The sequence below is a fragment of the Lissotriton helveticus genome, chromosome 12, assembly GCF_964261635.1.
Source record: "Lissotriton helveticus chromosome 12, aLisHel1.1, whole genome shotgun sequence".
NCBI classification, from domain to species: domain Eukaryota; kingdom Metazoa; phylum Chordata; class Amphibia; order Caudata; family Salamandridae; genus Lissotriton; species Lissotriton helveticus.
In genome coordinates, this window is record NC_136073.1 from 274798278 (window position 1) to 274819944 (window position 21667).

The following is a 21667-nucleotide window of genomic DNA, read 5'->3' on the forward strand; positions in this document are numbered from 1 at the left end:
TTTCAGTGACTTGAAATTAGCCCCCGCCCCCTGAAATCTGGCTTTAGTTGCGCCTCTGCCAACTACAGTGGCCTGCAGAGGACATCACATGACTGCAGTTTCGCCTCTGAATTTCTTTGCTACTTGCACACGAGCGTAGAAAGCACCTCTGGGGCACGGAGCACTCACACAACATGTGTTCCCATTTTGGCCCGGATTAGATGTGCTGAAAGGCGCTTTCAATTCATCGCCTTCACATTTGACACCGTTGGTTGTCTGCATTCAGAAAATAAAGGCTGAACATTCACAAAGCGAGGGGGCTGTCACTAGTTCATGGGCCCCTTGAGCCAAGCAGAGGGGGCCCCTAATATCAGCAGCTTCGACCTCTGCACCCATGAACCCAAGAGGGCACATTAAGGTACCTTTAATGGCATTTAAACTGTGAATTAGGAGAGAACATGTAATTGTGTGCACCACTGCTCACTACAGGCATCAGTGAAAGTGTGCAATGCTGGGAGCAAACACGCGTGCCTGTCAGCACTGCACTTCCAGAGCAATGCTGCTGTAAGGCACTACGAGGCAGCTGCCCGAGGAGTTCCTAGGTGGGTAGCAGCAGATTGACCCTGGAGCCACCAGCCACGAACGTAGGGCACTCAGGCTTTGCCTTCAGGTGTGCAAATGAATGCCCTGGTGAAATAGGCGTTCCTCTTCAAGGCTGCTGGGCACAGACCTGGGCACCTCATTTTTGGGTGAGTGGCTGCAAAAGGTGCACCTGTCCGTGGGGGGCATATTTGAGTACTCTCAATAAAATACACGGCAGCAACGCTGTGTGTGCAAGATCAGGTGTGAATCACTCGCTCTTGCAGTCCGCACACACCTGGCTGCCTCTCTTTTGGGTGAAGTGCTTGAGACTGGCGTGCAACGCCCATTGTGCTCAAAGGGCTTCAGCCCCCCCCCAGCCCCCTTTGTGTGTCAGCCCGGGCTGAGACAGCTTCCAGGGACACTCAAACATGAGCTTATCTCAGCCGCACCGAGTACTTCGAAGGTCTTTAAAAGACCATTCAAGTGTTAACTAAGCCCCTGCCAGAGATTAATGGCCCAGCAGGTGTTAATGTGGGCAGGCATACCCCGCAGTCAGGAAGAGGGGCATGTCTGCTAACCCTGGGCTCAGTGCTGGAGCACGGATTGCCGAACAATTCTTGGAATCTGATTTGGTTGTATTTTTCCGCTTTAATTTTATAAATACAGACGTAAGAAAAATATTTTTCCGTCTGTATTTATATGTAAAAATCCATTTAAACGGAAAACCGGGAGCCTTAATTACAATGCACTTAAGAGTATATGGTATGGCTATATCAAAGAACAGCTATAAGGAGATGGTTCCGAAAGCTGCAGAGGGGCTCAGCTCATGCTAGGGCACCCTCTCACATAAAACCAAGCACTCTGCCTCCAGATTGTTAAGGCCTGCCATAGGAGTGACTTATAGGTGTATATCAATCAATCAATTAGAGTATTTGTAAAGCGCGCTACTTACCCATGAGGGTCTCAAGGCGCTAAGGGGAGGGAGGGTGATGCTACTGCTCAAAGAGCCAGGTCTTGAGGAGTCTTCTGAAGGCGAGAAGGTCCTGGTTCTCCCGTATGTGGGTAAGGAGGGTGTTCCAGGTCCTGGCGGCGAGGTAGGAGAAGGATCTGCCGCCGTAGGTCGTGCGTTGGGTGCGGAGGACAGTGGCGTGGGCGAGGCTGGCTGAGCGGAGCTGGCGGGTGGGGGTGTGGAAGCTGAGTCTGCTGTTCAGGTAGGCTGGTCCGGCGTTGTGGAGTGCCTCGTGTGCGCGGGTGAGGAGCTTGAAGGTGATCCTCTTGTCGACTGGGGGCCAGTGTAGGTTTCTCAGGTGGGGGGTGATGTGGCTGCGGCGGGGGACGTTGTCGATCAGTCGGGCGGAGGCGTTTTGGATGCATTGTAGTCGACGTAGGTGTTTGGCTGGGATTCCTGCGTAGAGTGCGTTGCAGTAGTCCAGTCTGCTGCTGACGAGGGCATGTGTCACTGTTCTTCTTGTTTCGGTCGGGATACACTTCTAGAGCATGCGTAGGGTGTTGTAGCAGGAGGAGGAGACGGCTTTGACCTGTTTAGACATGGAGAGGGAGGAGTCGAGGATGAATCCTAGGTTGCGTGCATGGTCGGTGGGTGTTTGTGCTGTTGCCATTGTGGTTGGCCACCAGGAGTCGTCCCAGGCTGAGGGGGTGGGTCCGAGGATGAGGACCTCCGTCTTGTCCGAGTTCAGCTTCAGACGGCTGCTCCTCATCCAGTCGGCGACAGCCTTCATTCCCTTGTGGAGGTTGGTTTTGGCGGTGTGTGGGTCCTTGGTGTGGGAGAGGATGAGCTGGGTGTCGTCGGCGTAGGAGATGATGTTGAGGTCGTGATGGCGGGCTACTTGTGCGAGGGGGGCCATGTAGACACTGAACAGCGTCGGGCTGAGGGATGAGCCCTGGGGGACGCCGCAGATGATGTCGGTGGCTTCGGATCGGAAGAGGAAGGACGTGGTCCAGTCAAGGGCCTTCTCTTGGATTCCGGCTTCTAGGAGGCGTGTCTTTAGAGTGCGATGGCATACCGTGTCGAAGGCGGGGACAGGTCCTGGAGGATGAGGGCTGATGTTTTGCCGTTGTCTAGTTGGCGCCTGATGTCGTCTGTGGCGGCGATGGCAGCTGTCTCGGTGCTGTGGTTGCGTCTGAGTCCGGACTGGGACGGGTCTAGGAGGATGTTGTCTTCCAGGTGGCGGGCCATTTGTGTGTTCGCGATTTTCTCGATGACCTTTGCCGGGAGCAGGGAGTTGGGCTGGAAATTCTTGAGGTCTTTGGGGTCCGCCTTGGGCTTCTTGAGGAGGGCGTTGATCTCGGCGTGCTTCCAGCTTTCCGGGAATGTCACTGTTTCGAAGGAGATGTTGATGACATTACGTGGTTGAGGTGCGATGGCTGCGTCTGCTTTGTTGAATACGTGGTGTGGGCACGGGTCTGACGGAGATCCTAAGTGGATGGAGTTCATGACCTTGCTTATCTCGTCGTCGTTGACATTGGACCAGGATGTCAGGCGGTTGGCGCTGGTGGTGTTCCCCGGGGAGGTGGCGCCGGTGTAGCCGGGGTGGTTGTGGTGTTGAAGCTGTCGTGGATGTCAGCGATCTTGAGGTGGAAGAAGATGGCTAGTGAGTCGCACAGTTCTTGTGAGGGTGGGATGTCATTGGTGTTGGCCCTGGGGTTGGAGAGTTCCTTTACAATGCTGAAGAGCTCTTTGCTGTCGTGTGCATTGTTGTCCAGGCGGTTTTTGAAGGCGGATCTCTTGGCTAGTCTGATGAGGTGGTGATATCTGCGTGTGGTGTCCTTGTGGGCTGTGTGGTTGTCCGGTGTGCGTTCGTGGAACCATGTTTTCTCCAGGTTCCGGAATGCACGTTTGGAGGTTTGGAGCTTGTCGGTGAACCAGGTGGCTCCCTTGCTGGCGTGGTTGTTGGGGGGGTTTCTTCAGCAGGGTGAGGGTGTTGTCGCAGTCGTCGATCGATTGTCTGAGGTTGCGGGCTGCGGCGTCTGGGTTGGTGGGGTCGGTGGGTGGGTTCTGGGCGAGGGTGGTGACCAGCTGGTCGTAGGTGACTTTGCCCCAGCAGCGGCGAGGTAGCTGTTGGGTGCAGTGGTGTGTGGTTGTTTTTTTGAAGGTGAAATGAATGCAGCGGTGGTCGGTCCAGGTGAGTTCGGTGGTGTGGTTGAAGGTGACGTGGGAGCCTGTGGAGAAGTGCGGTGACTATTTGTCTGAGGCCGAGGTTGGCGAGGTTGTCTATCAGGGTGGTGGAGTTGGCGTCGTTGTTGTTTTCGAGGTGGAAGTTCAGGTCCCCGAGGAGGATGTTGTCCGTGGAGGCAAGTGCGTGGGTGCTGGCTAGGTCGGCGATGGAGTCGCTGAACTGAGCCGGGGGTCCGGGGGGCTGTAGATGAGTGTTCCTCTGAAGGTAGTTTTGGGGTTGGTGTGGATCTGGAAGTACATATGTTTGGCAGTGTTGAGGGTGTCGTCTGCATGGGTGGCGACCTTGAGGGTGGACTTGTGGACGATGGCTATTCTGCCTCCGACTCCGTTGGCGCGATCCCTGCGGGTGATCTTAAAGTCGTGTGGGATGGCTATGGCGATGTCGGGCGCTGAGGAGTCGTTCCACCAGGGCTCGGTCAGGAAGACCACGTCTGGGGCGGAGTTGTCGATCAGATCCCAGATCTCGACTTCGTGTTTGCGTGCGGAGCGGGTGTTGAGTATGCAGCGGAGGTGGTTGGGTTCAGTCCTTGGAGGTTTGGTGGTTCTGTCGCAGGTGAAGATGCATGTGCGGCAGGAGAAGGGTCCGTTTCGGGGCTTCCTGGAAGCAGGTGTGGTTTCAGCCGGTGTTGAGTGCGTGGAGGGTGCTGGTGTCGTAGTGGAATCTGTTGGCGTGGCGGTTGCCGGGTCCAGGCGTTCTGGCGCTGGGCGTGGCGGACGGGCACAGACGCGCTTGCCTTTGGCGCACCAGCGGCGCGGCTGCCACTTAAGGCGGGGAGGGAGGGAGGAGCTGGGATGCGGGATTAGGGCGGCGAGTGGACGGCGGGGGGGCGTGCCGCAGGGCAGCAGCGGCGGGAAGGAGCGAGGGGTGCCGAAGGAAAAGAAGGGGGGAGGGGGGAAATGCGGCGAGAACGGGGGGAAAGGAAAAAGGAGAGCAGAGAGAGAAGAGTACAGTACTTACATTAACACAATCACAAAATACAAGCAAAAAGCGGCACAAAAGCGGAGACACTTATCCCACTGGGGCAGCAGCAAGATTGAACTGACGGCGGAGCGGCAGCACAGGGGGGGGGGGAAGAGGCACAGGCACACAGGTGGAGCTGTGCGGCTGGAGGGGAGCGACCTGGCTTGCAGGCAGGGTCAGGGTTCGCTCTCACTGCCCCGCAGCGGCCACCATTTAACGCGGGGAGAGAGGGAGGAGCAGCTGGGAGGCGGGAGTGGGACGGCGAGTGGGCGGGGCCGCAGGGAACAGCGGCGGGAAGGAGCGAGGGGTGTATCTTGCTAGTCTCATCAGCCATCCACCCACAATAGCACATCCTACTATCATTTAGACACACACAGTGCCTGCACCTCTCCACACACACACACACACTCCCCAGGCACACAGAATGTCAGTGCAAGAGTATAGATGACACATATAATCAAAACTTTTCATGAAATGGCCTGTATATGTGTCTATATGTATATATAGATATATGTATACTATATCTAAGTAAGGGGTGATTACACCACCTTACCCAGGCTGTGTGAACAGACCTGTGGTGTCAGTTTGGAAGGCAAACCAGGGGTGGCACAATACATGCTGCAGCCCCTGGTAGGCCTAGTGTGCACCTATGCCCTGGGTACCTATGGTACACTATGCAGGGGCTCACAAGTGTGACCCAGTAACCAATCTGGTATGTACCTAAAGTACATGGTATCAATTTAGAGCGAGAACAGCTGGGCTCTGGGTCTGATTAGCAGGTCCACAGCCACACTAAAGTCGAAAAACCAGAGAATCACAGCAAAAAGTGGGGGTAACCATAGGAAGCAGACCCTACTCTGCTACACACAATAAATAAAAGTGCTTTACCATACAAATACAAAAGAATTGTATCTTATTGTTCAAATGTGATACATGCTCCTGACCAGAGAGAAATTCATAATATAAATAAATGAAAAGGTTTTAGGGTGAATGCATCCTTACCTGAAACATAGAATTTCAAAAGTCATGCCTGTCCTCCATCCTTGCACACTTCAGGCTCCTTTTCCCAGCTTCAGGAACACAGGCAGTACATGCCCACTCTCTAGAAAGCTGTTTTCCAACCTCCATCCTGTGTCATTTAAAATCATTTGCGATCCATAATGTATCTTGCTGGTCTCATCAGCTATGCACTCACAATAACACATCCTACTATCATTTAGACACACACACAGTGCCCGCACCTTGCAGCACGCACACACTCCACAGGCACTCACTTGGCAGGCACACAGAATGTCAGTGCAGGAGTATAGATGACACATATAATCAAAACTTTTCAAGAAATGTCCTATAGGCCCTGCACTCTGTCTGAACCAGATAGGTTTGTTCAGTACTATCATCTAAAAACAATAGGCAGCCACCAAAGATTTGTCAACCACCCAGGGAGTTGACAGTAGTCCCATGTAGAACTACAGGTTACAATTGGTGTGCCCCTCCAGGTCACAGAACTAGTATTTAATCGTAGAGTCATGGTGGTTAGCCCTAGGTCTGGGCAAGCGCACTAGATTAGTGTGCCATCTGGGCCAAAGAAAAGTCTAGACAACAGTTTCACATGCAGTCTGGTCACTTAGGGCAGGTGTACATGTCCGTTTTCCATGCATGGGGACATATTTGTCCCAGCAATGATGCATTCAAGAGTGTTATTCGTGCACCACTTTGGGGTGAGGGTCACATGCAACATGGGAAAAGACCCATTATTTCCCAGGGAAGCATTGTTTTGCTGAAGTTTGCAAAGCTGCAGTGTGTTCATTCAAAAACACCTTCAGAAAACACTAATGGGTCACCGTTCAAGCCATTAAAGAGGCACAAGTACGTCTGAAACTGTTAAAAACTTTATTCACTACTTTCTTTATGTCACTGCCTTAACGAGGGGTATTGCTGCTTTACATTTAATGCACAGCATGTAACCTACAACACATCTGAAAACAGTAAACATTACTTACCATTAGCACTCTTCAGCTTGAAGTGCCTTAGGTTCACATGTGAACTGCTGACATCCTCCTCTCTCTAGAAAGTTGTAGTGCTCGCTTGCATAAAATTAAAACATTAAGATTTGTTTGCACTGGTCCACAGACACCTCGGTTCCAATGGTGCAAGCAACAACAACAAAATGTATCATCAAGATGAAATCTGTGTTCTGGTTCTTTGTGGGTTACGTGGATCATGCCCTCATTCATTCTACACACGCACAGAACTGAAGGAAAGACTTAAAAACGATTTACAGTATTCTGAACCCAGCACTGGTAGAGTGCACAGCATGTGAACCTACAGCACCACAAGAATCAAACTGAGTGAGACAAGGAAGTAATATTTCCCTCATAGACCAAATGGGATGTCAGAAGAAGGGTTCTATTGAGAGCCCATGCAGGCATGAAGCTTTCTCCCTGCAGCCCATTAATCCTTCAAAGATACCCTCCAGTATAAATTGCTCTTCTATCTGCATTACCAGCTGGGAGTCTTACTGACAGCATAAAACTGTGGTAAACAGAAAATTACTGAGACATTGAACAGTGGAACACTGTTTTTCTGTGCGGCAGCAGCTAGACTGTGAATGTTTTCTGCTAGGACAGGTGCTGCCAGCCTGCAGTCTGGGTCTTGACTGTATGACTTGGTGGTCCAAAGGCCAAGTTTGAAGATTTATAGTCTCTCTAGACGATACATCTTTAAAAAACATTTTTTTTTAAGACGACTGAAAACTGAAAGATGGGAGGGCTTCTCTGAATGGATCATGACAGACTTGTTGGGTTATCCAATGTTTTCACACCAGTTTATTGAATATGCCCACACGTCGATAGGGCCTCCACCCAATCCAGGTGCCCTCTTCAGTCTCGAATAGTAGACTATCGCACTTCAAAAATGAAAACACAATTCTGAGAACATCTTATTAGTTGAAAGAAATAACTTCTGAAAGTTCAATGCTGCTCTTTTACCTGGACATTAGAGTGGTAGCCTGGCTGTCTGGTTTGGTCCTTAGTCTAGGAAAATCTGTACAAACAACTGGGAAAGCACAAAGGCAAAATGCCAGAGTGAAGAGAATATAAGAGTCTGGGCCTCAGAAAGGTCTCAGGGTCAGCCGAGACAGATGGAAGGCCAGTTGTGGGAAAAGGAAGAGACAGAACATTGCAAGAGGGCCAGTAGTGAGCGCTCTCTTGCTGGAAACCAGTTTTTATTTTCATTAATAATTTGTTCAAAAGAATTTGGGAGTTTTTTAAGGCACTTGAAGGCAACCCTTGAGTAATGACTGATTATCTGTAGTAAGGCTTTTTATTGCAAATGTTTGTTTTGACTCTTACAACTGTGACTGTTAACATGGACTATAGACTGTTACATGGAGTGGCCAAGATTCTCTTGCAAGTATTTCCTTGTGTTCTTCTTATTGATCGTCTGTAGAGTTAGTCTTAAGTTTTTATGGGGAGGAATTGTGAAAAAACAGCCCTGAATTAAAGTATGTTGTTTCCTCGTAGGTATGTGGCCTTAACATCCTTACTTAAGACTGTGCAGACAGACCACAATGCAGTCCAGAGGCATCGTAGTACTATCGTGGACTGCCTGAAAGACCTGGATGTCTCCATAAAAAGGTATATTTTTTAATCCCTTAACTTGTATATAAATCTATAATCCAAATACAGATTTCTCTTTATTGGCATGAAAATGTGTGTGCTGTAGAAGATGTACTACTGCTGCATGGAGAGTGTACTGTACAAGTCAGTAAAGAGGCAGGGAGACTACCTGACCTGTTGTGATGAAACCTATATGGGAACTGTCCACAATCAGTGGTTTTCTTGTAATGTTGGATGATGAAGATTTTGAGTGATCCATCGGCTGAGTACTTTACAATGCTGATACTCAAACTACTGACAACATGCATATTGGTAATGCAATCTGATAGCTGGTAGTGTAAGCTTGATCCTGTTTGAAAGCAAGAGGTAATTATAGCTAGTTATTCATATGAATTCTGTTATAGTCGCAACGATAATGAGAATCTATTGACTGTTCTGTTCCAGGATAAACATGTAGGCACCAATTACTGTTCACTATACTGAATCTTGAGAGCACTATTTATATTAGTGTTATAGTGAGAATGATAGCTGCATTCTCAACATAAAAGAACACAAGCCTATGTGTTATGCAGTTCTCCAGTATTGTATCTTTTATAGATTCACATGCTTGAATCTTCCCCCTCGTCATGGTGGGAGTCCCACGGTAACAGTAAAATAGCTGTATTTAAATTTAACATTCAAATGCCATAAGGAATCACTAGTTTTTAACAACCTATTACCATTGTTTTAAAACATCCAAACTCCAGCCAATCACAGCGTAGACCATAGTCTTCTTCCCCTGCAGGGCCACCTTACCTCAGATTTCTTATAGCACGTCGTGTGTTAGGGAGTCTCCCTGAGCTCTGCTCAGTCAGTGTTTCTACTGTTGCCCTTTTGATCTTCCATCTAGCAGTTCATTTCAAATCTTCTTGTGAGTTACAGTGCAGGACTGTGAGTACCTTTTTTTCCGTCATTATGTGGGAGTCTAAAAAAGGATTATTTAGGCCCTGTAAGACTTGTGGAAAGTCTAGACTATATTCTGAGGACCGACATAAGGAGTGCCTTTATTGCCTGTATCCAGACCACAAGCCCAGAGAATGCAAGTACTGTAGTACTTTCTCAACAAAAACTCTCGAAGACCGTAAGGGTAGGCTGCTTCTCGGGTCGCAAAGGAAAAAAGCGGCAAAAGGCTATAACTCTGAGACTGAGGACAAGCCCCATACCTCCTCCAGAAAAAGAAAGGAAAAAGGGTCTTCATCTTCGTTTAAAGACCCTAAAAAATCCAGGTGTCAGAGCAAAGAGGGTTGAGGAAACAAATGGCTAAAAAAAGACCAGCCAGGTCCCTCTTCTCACCAGAGGGCTGGTTCTGCTCCACCGTCAACACCTCATACTCCTTCCAGGGAATCCTCAGTTGAGAAAACCCGCTCGTTGATGGCTCCGTCAGCGAAGAAATCAGTCTAAAGCCACTGTCTCCACTGGATCTGGCGCTCCGTCTACTGTTTCGGCAGCGACTGCAACTAAGCCAACAGTCAAGGATGGCAGCTTCGTCGACCGCAGTGGTGGTGTCGCTGTCGTTGGCTGCAGTTAGACTGTCTCTGTTGACGAGGGTTTCACCATCAACGGTCCACCAGGTTCGATCCCCGACAACTCTTCAACCGTCAAACGGTTATACTGTCGGTGAGGAGAGAGGACAGCCTGCTTTTAAAGCAGATTCCTCTTCTTCTGTAGGAATTTTCAAAGATATCTCTGTTACTTCCTACTTGTTACCTGGATTTCCAGGAATTTGAAGATGCTACTTCTTATGGCCCTGCATACACAGCTCCTCACAGCTCAGAATTGAGTGCCACAACTTGGAGGAAGAAGAGGCAATCGATGATCCATTTTATTATTTGGAGGGGGACTATTCTTTCTCTGATGCAGGGCGTCCCAGTGCTCAACGCTTGGATGCATTACAGGAGCACTACCCTTACGAGGAACAGGAGGATCAAGCTCAGGAACCTTCCATTAATATTCCTGTTTCATTGGTCAGTGACCTTAGGTTGATGCTCAATGATTACTACAAAAGGTTTCCTGAGGCAAACTCTTTTCCGAAGCCACCTCCTTGCTCAAGAAGTTCCCATGGCCTTTCCTGTGTTGCTGGCTGTGCCTCCGTTGCCAAAAAGGAAGACCGTCCCGCCACCTGTAGAAATTCCTTCACAAATACAAGATGATGATGACCAGCAACTACAGGATGGGGACTTACGGTTGATCCTGGATATCCAGGATGAGTGTAACGACTATGTGGCTCCTACTCCGCCTCTAGTCATCTCCCCACCTGTGGATAACAGCGGGTTCCACGATCTGCTGGAACGCCCTTCTAGGCGCTTTGACCTCCCTATGCCTGCCAAGCAGATGGAGTGTTTCTTACACGATTTTAAACCTACAATTACCATTGTAGACTACAAATGACAAGAGGGTCTAAAGTTGATGAAGACGCCAGCTTCTATTCCTGCGGTGGTACCGAAATTAGACCAAAAATACAGAGCGCCCGAAGTCTCTCCCGCATGCCTAATTGGTCACCCATGGCCTAATTCTGTTATTAGGCAGGCTGCTCAGAGAAGATCTAAAAATGCTTCTTCTCCATGTACAGCTCCACCTGACAAGGAAGGGCGCAGACTAGAGCACATCGGCAAAAGATTTTCCACTTTGGCTGCCACTGCCATCAGGGCCTACCAACACTATGTCCGCACATCTGGCGGTCATACCTCAGGAGGTATGACTGCCAGATGCGGGCCGGCATCTCTGCCTTGCTGGAGTTTCTTCCTGAGGGAAAGAAGGAGGAGGCTAAAGAGGTGCAATCGGAAGAAGGAGACAGAGCCTCTTCCGAGATGATTAATGTGGCTCTGGCTAGTTCATCGATTGCCTGCAGACAGATGGCAGAAGCAGCGGTGTTGAGATAGCAGGGTTGGCTAAAAGCTACAACGGTCCGCTCTGAGGTTCAGGCCAGGGTATTGGATATACAGTTTGGCAAATTTCTCTTTAGCAAGTATGTAGATGAAGTGCTGCAGTTGATCAAATCAGATATGGCTAAATCGTTGACTAATCTGCAGCAGAAAAAGTTTGCCTCCTTCCGGGGAAGAAGGAAGAGAGAGGTCAATATCTCTCTCGACCTCAGCTACAGCAAACTTTTCATCCCTATTATCAGCAGGGGTTTCGTTATTATTTCACTTCACAGCCCTTTAGACACACCTCAACACAAGTCTGTCCCAGAGCAACGGAGCGTCAGCGCCCACCATCAAGGGAAAGGGGTCACGACACCAACAAAAGACAATGAGGATCCACTTGCCCCTGTTACATAGTGCCTCTTCAGTTCGGTCCCGCTTGCTCCAAATTCTTCAATCAACGAAAGCTCATATCTTCCGACAAATGGGTGTTAGACGTATTCCACCAGGGTCACACCCTGGAAGTTTTTCAGCAGCCACCAAATTTTCCTCTGCGAAGATCTTCCCATCCTCATCTGCAAGTTGTCAAAAAGGAAATCCGATTGCTCCTCTTCAAGCAGGCATTTGAAGAGTTGCAGCCGATCAGAGCAATGTGGATTTATATTCTCACTACTTCTTCATAATAAAGAAAAAGACGGGAAAATGAAGGCAGATAATGGACCTCGGTTTGTTGAACAAGTTCATCAAATCTCAACCCTTCAGGATGTTGTCGCTCCAAGAGATCTTGCTTCTCATGGATGCAGGAGATTGTGTCCTCCCTGGATCTTCTGGGCCTATATTTTCATGGACACATACATGTAAAACATTGTCGTTTTCTCAGGTGCGAGGGGGCATGGTGCCGTTATCAAGTCAAAGTGTTACCCTTAGTGTTAAAGTCTGCTCCAAGAGTCTTCACCAAATGCTTGGCCCCAGTGGTGGCTTTTGTGTGGTGAGCCAGTCACCAAGTATTCCCTTACCTGGCCGACTGGTTGGTCAAGGATCCATCATTCCAGGCTGCCAGAAGATCTACAGACTCCTTTGTTCGGCTCTTTCGCTTCCTGGGTCTCAGAATCAACTGGGAGAAGTCCTTTCTGGCTCCTTTCGGGTCCATAGTATTCCTTGGAGCAACTCTGGATATCTAGGTTTCAAAAGCCTTCCCTACAAAAGAAAGGATCTTGCGCCTCCAGAAACGGAACAATGCCTGTCCGCAAAAAAGAGTTTTTCAATAAGGACATACAAATCAATGCTAGGGATGTTGTTGTCCTGCATCCAGCTGATTCCGCACTGTCGCCTAAGAATGTGGCCTCTTCAGGAGCAGCTCGATGGACTTAATCAGGCGGCTCATTTGAAGTCATAATTTCAGTCACACTTGTATTGACTTCAGCAATGTCCTGGTGGGCGGTCACAGGCAACCTTTCCCAGGGTCTTTCCATTCTCACAACACAACCAAAGTTGGTAATGATGGATGCTTCCATGAACGGGTGGGGTGTTCACCTGCAGGAATTGTAAATTCACGGGAGGTGGTTAGCCCAGGAAGTACAGTGCCACATAAATCTCTTGAAACTGAAAGCAGTTTTTCTCAGCCTCCAAGCATTCCTGCCAAGGATCAAAAAATCATCAATCCTAATTGGCATGGACAGCACCACTACCATGTTCTATCTGCTGAAACAAGTCGGGACAAGATCTTAAGCCCTCTCAATCCTGGCTCAGCAGATTTGGGAATGGCTTATAGCCCACGAGATATCAATACAAGTTCAACATGTGCCAGGAGTCCAAACGATTGGGCCAATTTTCTTAGCAGGGACACCAAGCAGTGTCACGAGTGGGAGCTAAAAGAGGTTCAACAGAAAAGGGTTTTTCAGAGTTGGGGGTTCTCTTCCAGGGGATACTCATCAATAGTCATAAGCACTGAATAGTCCCACCCACGTTCGGAACCCCGGAGCAATAGCCAATAATATGCATATATCTACATATATATATATATATATATATATATATATATCATATGCATATACATATATATCATATGCATATACATATGCAGCCTGAAATACACAATACTAGGCTCAAAAACTGCCATTATTGCATGTAAAACTTTTACATTTGCTAAATAAAGACATATACATTACATTATATGATAACACTGCCCTGGGTTTCTTTGAAACACACAACCTTTATTTTCAAAGGTAAACACAGGCAGGATCATAGAGGCAGATTTAGCCTAGATAGGCTGCATAGTAACAACTGAAAAATTTGGCGCCGTGCCTTTAAGACCTCCATGAGCCTCCAGACTCCCATCATGCACCACAGGTGACAGTTAGGTAAGTTCTTTTTTCCGGCTCCTTCTGTGAGTGTCCTGGAGCACTGAGCTCACCAGTTTGTGATATTTTATCACTTTCATCTGGTTTTTCTCTAATTTTTTCGTCTTTACTCGACGTCTTTATTCATTGTTTGACTAACTCAACAATTCTTTTTCTGGTTTTTGACTTTTTTTCCAGTCATAATGCCGTCCTTATTTGTGAAGTGTCCGGCCTGTGGTAAAAAAATGTCCAAGACAGGCCCTCATTTGGTCTGTGTAGCTTGTTTACCATCGTCTCACAAGCCAGATCTTTGCTACCACTGCAGCAAGTTGTCTAACCGAACTCTCAGGGAGAGAGAGAAGAGCAGGCTACAGTCCCTGTATGACAGAGGAGGACCTGTGAGTGGAAGAGATGTTCATTCCAAGAAGCCTCCTTCTCAGCATAAAGAGCGCAAGGACAAAGGGGAGAAGAGAAAACATTGGTCTCCTGCTACTTCGAGGGACCGATCTTCTTCTAAGGTACCTCTGTGCTCAAAATCGGCATCTAAATCACCGTCGCGGCATCCGTCGGCGTCGAGACATCCTTCGCCGCCGAAGAAGATCACGCCGTCGAAGCAAGGTGAGAAGAGACATGCGCGTAGGCGGACCAGATCCGGCTCGCCTACGGGTGCAAGAGAGCGGGACTCGACGTCGTCTCATCGACGTCGACGGTCGCCACCGAGAGGCTCGGAACATAAGTCAAGGTCGCCGTCGAGAGGTGCCATGACGTCGACGTCGAACCGGCCAGATGAGGTTTTGACGTCGAAGAGCCCAAGCCATTTGGCGTCGAGGCACACGACGCCGAGAAGGCCATCGCCGTCGAGACGCACGGCGTCGCCGCCTAAGAGACCATCGTTGTCGAGGAAGTAGATGCCGAGGAAGTCGCCTCCGAAGAGGTTGTCACCTAGGAGGTCGCCGTCGAGGAGGAGATAGTCGTCGAGGAGGCCGTCGTCGGCGTCTCCTGCAGCTAAGAAGCCTAGGACGGTGTCTAAAGACCGGTCCAAGGTTCCTACTGTGTCCTCTGGAAGTTCCTCTTCCTCCCCTGGACTGCAGATTGTGCAAATCTCTCCAGAGCCCTCGAGAGCACCTTCACCTATTCAGCCAGCGACTAATATCTCGCCACGATGGCTGGGGTAGATTAGAGACTGGAAGATAAGGAGAATTAATCTTCCTAGGTCTCATTCAAGGTCACCTGTGTCTGCAAGACCTGCTTCAAGATCGCCCCCATCATCTTCTGTGCCGCCGGATCAAGACAGTAAAGCTATGGACTCAGTAGCGAAGAGAATGTGTGCCACCTCTGCTTCCTACATGAGTCGCCAGCGCTTCCGCTTTACTGGGTTGCTATGACCGCGCACTATGGGATTCCATGTCTCGTTTTGCAGAAAAACTTCCCAAAGAAGACTAACACGATTTTCTGGAAATTCTTCACGAAGGTGGGCTAGTGGCTAACCAGGTGATTAGCGCAGCTGCTGATGCTTCCGATCTGTCTGCGCATGGTTACGCTCATGGTCTCTGCGCCTGGCGCTCAGCTTGGTTAAGACTCATGGGTCTTACGCCTGAAGCACAACACCGGATACTTAATCTGCCGTTTAATGGAAAATCGCTCTTTGGATCTCATGCGGACGATGAGATGTCGCGAATAAAGACGGAGCTCGATACAGTGAGGGCTGTTGGTCTCGAAAAAAGGAAGGACTTTAAGAAAAAATACCGTCCTTAAGACCGGAGACGGAACCAGCAGAGGATTCAAACCCCTCAATGGTCATCACAACAAAATCAGGGAAGATCTCAGTTCTCCCAGCGTCGCCCTGGTAGAGGAAGAGGTGGCATTTCCAGGCAGTCTGCACCTGGAAGCAACAAAAGCAGTGAGTTTTTGCTTCCCCTGAGCCTGTTACCCACTCCGGTGGGGGGAAGTGTTTGTTTTTGCCTGGAAGAGTGGAAAAACATCACAATAGACAAATGGGTTCTGAATATTGTAAAGAATGGATATTCCATCAGATTCAAGTCCCCTCCACCTTCCATTCCTCCTCAAAAGACTGTGACCCATCGACTTCATCTTTTGAGACAAGAGGTGTCTACCTTAATCCTAAAGAATGCCATCGAGGAGGTCCCAAAGGCACAGCGTCGACAAGGCATTTACTCCAGTTATTTTCTAGTTCCAAAAAAGGTCCAAACAAGGAGTTCAGGCCCATACTAGATCTCAGGCGTCTCAACCAATTCATTTGACGAGAAAAGTTCAGAATGCTGGCATTACATCAAATAATTCCACTTCTGCATCAAGAGGACTGGATGTGCTCCATAGATCTTCAGGATGCTTATTTTCACATCCCCATCGCCCCAAGGCATCGGAAGTTTCTAAGGTTTTGTATTCAAACCAGTCATTTCCAATTCACGGTGTTGCCCTTCGAGCTAAAGTCAGCTCCTCGCACCTTTTCAAAGTGCATGGCAGTAGTAGCGGCTTTCCTGAGGAAGAGGCACATTTTCGTCTATCCCTACCTAGACGATTGGCTGCTAAAGAGTGCGTCTCCGAGCTTGCTTCAGCAACATCTCACGTTCTGCATACATCAGCTGCGGAGACTGGGCTTACACGTCATCTTCAAAAAGTCTATCCTCAATCCCACGTAGAGGATACACTACCTGGGCTCACTTCCGGATTCAAAGGACGCAAAAGCGTATCCTTGACTATCCTCCATTCTCCTCAAGTGTCAAACTCTTCTGAAGTCTCCTCGACCCACGGCCAGGCAGATCTCATCTCTTCTAGGGTCCATGGCCTCGTGTATTTTCCTTGTTCCAAACGCCAGACTGCACATGAGACCTCTGCAGCAGTCTCTGGAGGACCAGTGGTCTCAGTTCTCAAATCGTTGGGAGGACAAACTGTCACTACCCTTGTCAGTACAGCTCTCCATTCGATGGTGGATGCAGCGGAGTCATCTGGTAGTGGGAATGCCTTTCCAAGAGGACATGCCCAGACAATCACTAGTGACGGATGCATCCCTTCAGGGATTGGGCGCTCATCTGGGATCGCTTCAAGCTCAAGGAGTGTGGTCCGAGAGAGAAAGACTGTATCATATAAACATGTTAGAACTCAGAGCTGTCCACCTAGCTCTCAAGGCTTTCTTTCCCGCAATCAAGACATCCTCCCTGCTTGTTCAAACGGACAACACAACAACGATGTACTATCTGAACAAGCAGGGCGGAACGAGATCCAGACCTCTGTCGCTCGAAGCACAAGCAATCTGGAAGTGGCTTCTGGCTCGGGGTATGAAAATATCGGCGGTCCATCTGCCGGGTGTTCTCAACATCCAAGCAGACGACCTAAGCAGACACTTCGCAGAAGCACACGACCGGGTCTTAAAAGAAGAAGTGATAAGAGATGTCTTCAAGGCCTGGGGAACACCAGAAATTGATCTCTTTGCGGACGCCGAAAACGCAAAATGGCGCGTCTTCGCATCCAGATACCCACAACGAGGGTCCAAGGGGAATGCTCTATGGATGGACTGGTCAGAGACATTACTCTACGCTTTTCCACCGATTCCACTCATTCCCTTGGTGATCAAGAAACTGTACAAGTCCAAGACAGATATGATTCTGGTGGCTCCGGATTGGCCTCGCCAATGGTGGTACCCGGATCTCCTGTATCTGTCCAAAGTACCGCACAGGAGGCTTCCTTGCTGTCCGGATCTGCTGACCAGAGAGAACGGCAGGGTGTTCCATCCCAACCTGCCTTCCCTGAAGCTGGCAGTGTGGCTCCTGAGTTTGTCCAATATGGACATTTAGGCCTCTCGCAGGACTGTATGCACATTTTGAGAGAGGCAAGGAGAGCTTCTACAAGAAAGTCATATGCTTTCAAGTGGAAGCGTTTTTTCATGTGGTGTGCTGCTGAAGGTCATGAACCTATTCGAGGTCAAGAACAGGTAGTGTTACCATACTTACTTTCTTTGGCCAAAGCAGGTTTACAGTATTCTTCTATAAAGGTCCATCTGGCAGCAATAACAGCATATCGAAAGTCCCCAACTCAGGTTTCGTTCTTTCAAATGCCAGTTGTGAAGGATTTTCTGGAGGGTCTCAAGAAAGTGTATCCTCCAGTGAGGGCTCCCTCTCCTCCTTGGGAGCTTAATGTGGTTTTGTCCAAATTGATGGGTCCTCCATTCGAACCTATTCATAAGGCGTCCCTTCAACATCTGTCATGGAAGGTTGCCTTCCTAGTAGCGATCACCTCTGCACGCAGGGTGAGCGAGATACAGGCTTTTTGTTCTAAAGAACCTTATCTCGTTTTCCATGCGAATAGAGTGGTGCTTCGGACGCATCCGAGATTCCTTCCTAAGGTAGTCTCGGACTTTCATATTAACCAGTCAGTTACACTGCCTACGTTTTTTGTTAATCCGAACACTCCAGCTGAGAAAGCTTTACATTCTTTGGACTTAAAAAGAGTTTTGAAATTTTATCTTGATAAAACCAAGAGTGTTCGAAAGTCTGATCAATTGTTTGTGAACTACAGCCCTCTGAATACAGGCTTGCCTGCATCTAAGAGGTCCATTTCTAGATGGCTTGTGTCATGTATTATGTTATCTTATCAGTTGGCACGGAAACGGCTCCCTGGCAAGCCAAGAGCGCATTCCACTAGAGGAAAAGCTGCTACGATAGCAATGCTTAAAAATGTTCCTATTCATGAAATATGTAAGGCAGCTACGTGGCGTTCGGTTCATACCTTTGCACGCCATTACTGCCTTGATTCTGATACTCGGGCGGATGCTCAAGTTGGTCAAGCATCCCTGAGGAATTTGTTTGGGTAATATATATTAGTGTACTGCTTAGAGAGACTGGTATTCGCCCGCAGGGTATGGGATGGGCTTGCTACTCTATTCAGTGCTTAGGACTATTGATGAGTATCCCCTGGAAGAGAAGGATACGTTACTTACCTGTAATCCTAGTTCTCTTCCAGGGGTATACTCATCAAAGTCATAAGCAACCCACCCTCCTCCCCGGGCGAATATCAGGACTGTCTATTTTACATGTTACCCATGCTGTTATCACACTGTTATACGCCGTCCAAAAGAACTGACCTAACTGTCACCTGTGGTGCATGATGGGAGCCTGGAGGCTCATGGAGATCTTAAAGGCACGGCGCCAAATTTTTCAGTTGTTACTATACAGCCTATCTAGGCTAAATCTGCCTCTATGATCCTGCCTGTTTTTACCTTTGAAAATAAAGGTTGTGTGTTTCAAAGAAACCCAGGGCAGTGTTTCTTCTTTACATTATCATATAATGTAATGTATATGTCTTTATTCAGCAAACGTAAAAGTTTTACATGCAATAATGGCAGTTTTTGAGCCTAGTATGGTGTATTTCAGGCTGCATATGTATATGCATATGCTCTCTCTATATATATATATATATATATATATATATATATATATATATATATATATATATATATGTGTATATATATATGTGTATATATATATATGTAGATATACGCATATTATTGGCTATTGCTCCGGGGTCCCGCACGTGGGCGGGACTATTCAGTGCTTATGACTTTGATGAGTATACCCCTGGAAGAGAACTAGGATTACAGGTAAGTAACTTATCCTTTCCAACCCTAGTTCGGTTCGCAATGAAAAATGGCAGTTCTATGCCAGCACATTTCCTTAGCCAGTCTCTCTAGGAAACTCTTTCCACTTCTCTTGGGAGGGAATGTTCGCTTGTGCATTCTCTCAATTTACTCTCGTTCCGATGGTTCTTCAGAAGATCAAACACGAGCCTTGCTGCATCATCCTATTTGTCCCGGCGCAACAGTACTGGTTCACAGAGCTGTATCGCCTATCAGGGTCTTCACCAATCCTGTTCCAGCCAAGAGAGAATCTTCTCTTCATGAATCTTCTCTCCAATCACACATTGCACTTGTTGACTTGGGTCCTCATCCCATAGAAATCAGAGAGCTGGCGATTTCTGATGAATGCCAAGGAATACTGCAGAAAGGCTGTTATCCTTCTAGGATCAAATGCCTCTCGGACATTGTTCCCTATCTCTTGTCTCTCGCCAAAGCTGGTCTGGTGCATACATCCATCAAGGTGTACTTGGCAGCAATATCCAGATACAGAAAACGCTCTGGTTGCTTGTCTTTGTGGTCTAACAGACTGGTGAAGTAGTTCATGAAGGGCCTTTTCAGAGCTTATCCTCCTGTAAGACCTCCTCCAATGCTATGCAATCAAACATTGTTCCATCACAGCTTATGAAGCCACTCTTTGAACCAATTCACAGGTGCGTTTTGAAGTACCTTTCCGGGAAGGTGGATTTCCTGTTGGCCTTCACGCCAACTAGGCATCAACTAGGCGCATTAGTGAAATTCAGGCCTTTACAACACGGAACCTTATCTGCAGTTTCGTTAGAAAAGAGTAATTCTTCATACCAATCCTTCATTTATTCCTAAAGTAACTTTACATTTTATCCTAACGAGCCAGTGGTTATGCCCTCCTTTTTTTCAACTCCGTCTTCGCCAGCTGCAAGAGCACTCCCTTCACTGGACATTAAACAATGTTTAAAGTTCTATTTGCGAAGAACTCAGTCTTTCCGAAAGTCTACTCAGTTGCTCATCGCCTTTTCTGCCCCCAGGAAGGGTCAGGCTTTGGCATGGGCATCAATTGCTCGCTCAGTCTCATAGACTATTCTCTTCTGTCATGCGAGGGCCGGCCGCCCTCTGGTTTACAAAGTAGCAGCTCATTCAACACGCAAGGTGGCAGCTGCCTATGCCCTATTTGCCAGTATCCTTGCCTGATATCTGGTGTGCGGCGACATGGACGAACATCCATACCTTCACGAAGCATTACTGTCTAGATGCTTGGCAGAAGACTGATGTATCAGTTGGACAAGCTGCTCTGCGATGTCTTTTCGCATAAGGTATGTTCTTCGTGTTTGTTCTTCAGGGGCTATTGTTTTATGATCAGTCATTAATGTATTAATGTTTAGAATATTTCCTAATTTAAGTATATGTATCTATATATCCATCTATCTATACATCTATCTATATATATATATATATATATATATATATATATATATATATATATATATATATATATATATCTGAGCTCATGATTTATGTTTGTTATGATTTTGTATATTTTCTTAGTGGCATGGTGGAATGGTTCAACTCACTCGCCTACACTGACCATTTGATAACTGCTTGCTATTCTGATTCAAGCAAGTGAATCTATAAAAGAATCTATAAAAGATACTATACTGGAGAAAAAACAAGCTACTTACCTGTACACTGTGGTTCTCCAGTGTTGATATCTTTTATACATTCACATGCGTCCCTCCCTCCTCCCCTTTCAGGTTCACCTTCCATACCTCTTTCCCTCTATTGTTCTCGTGCTCGAAATCTGAGGAATGGTGGCCTTGCAGGTGAAGGAGACCCAATGGTCTACGCTCTGAGTGGCATCAAGCATGTGAATCTATAAAAGATATCAATACCGGAGAACAACAGTGTACAGGTAAGTAGCTTGTTTTTTATTCTTTTCAAAGCAATCAAGGTATTTACTGGTAATCTATGTTGAGAAAGCTATTCCCCAACAGTTATTGTTATGTCACTCTGCCCGCTGCCCTTTACATCCTCTGCTCTATTGTTGAACTTACCCGTTGTTTGAAAGGTTTCTCCATAATGCTATTTGTTTTCCTGCTGCAGCAAAAGCTCTTGGGTGTTTTGCTTTTTTTCAAAAGCTCTGACTGCAGATGCTTTTTTTAATTTTCTGGTGGTAATCTGTTTCTCAGTCATGACTAGTTTTATTAACCGCAATAATGTTGATTCTGGAAGAACTTTCAACAAATTAAAATAAGTCTCAACAGTCAACAAATAAGGTCTACTAGGAGCCAACATTTGTTTACACATTAAAGAACATACAGGGGCAGTGTGTAAGTGTTCTCATGTATGTGTGTATGTGTTTCCGTGTGTGCGCATGCGTAAATGTATATGTGCATATGTGTGTATTTTCAATACATTTTCTTGGCCAGTGTGGTTAAGGTGTGTGAATTCTCTAAGGCATCGTTTGGGCCCC

The 21667-nt window shown here is 47.6% G+C and overlaps 1 protein-coding gene and 1 non-coding gene across 2 annotated transcripts in view; both read left to right on the forward strand.

Annotated features, from left to right (window-relative positions):
* Positions 1–21667, forward strand: part of AP1G1 (adaptor related protein complex 1 subunit gamma 1) — an 803442-nt gene that overhangs the window by 434404 nt on the left and 347371 nt on the right. Inside the window, exon 12 of the mRNA XM_078671300.1 lies at positions 8240–8353. Coding sequence (XP_078527426.1) covers positions 8240–8353 — 114 coding nt within the window. The remainder of the gene's footprint in view (positions 1–8239; positions 8354–21667) is intronic.
* On the forward strand, positions 8559–8642 carry LOC144801124 (small nucleolar RNA SNORD71). The gene has a single exon (XR_013604997.1). It is a non-coding gene; the product is annotated as a small nucleolar RNA SNORD71 (small nucleolar RNA).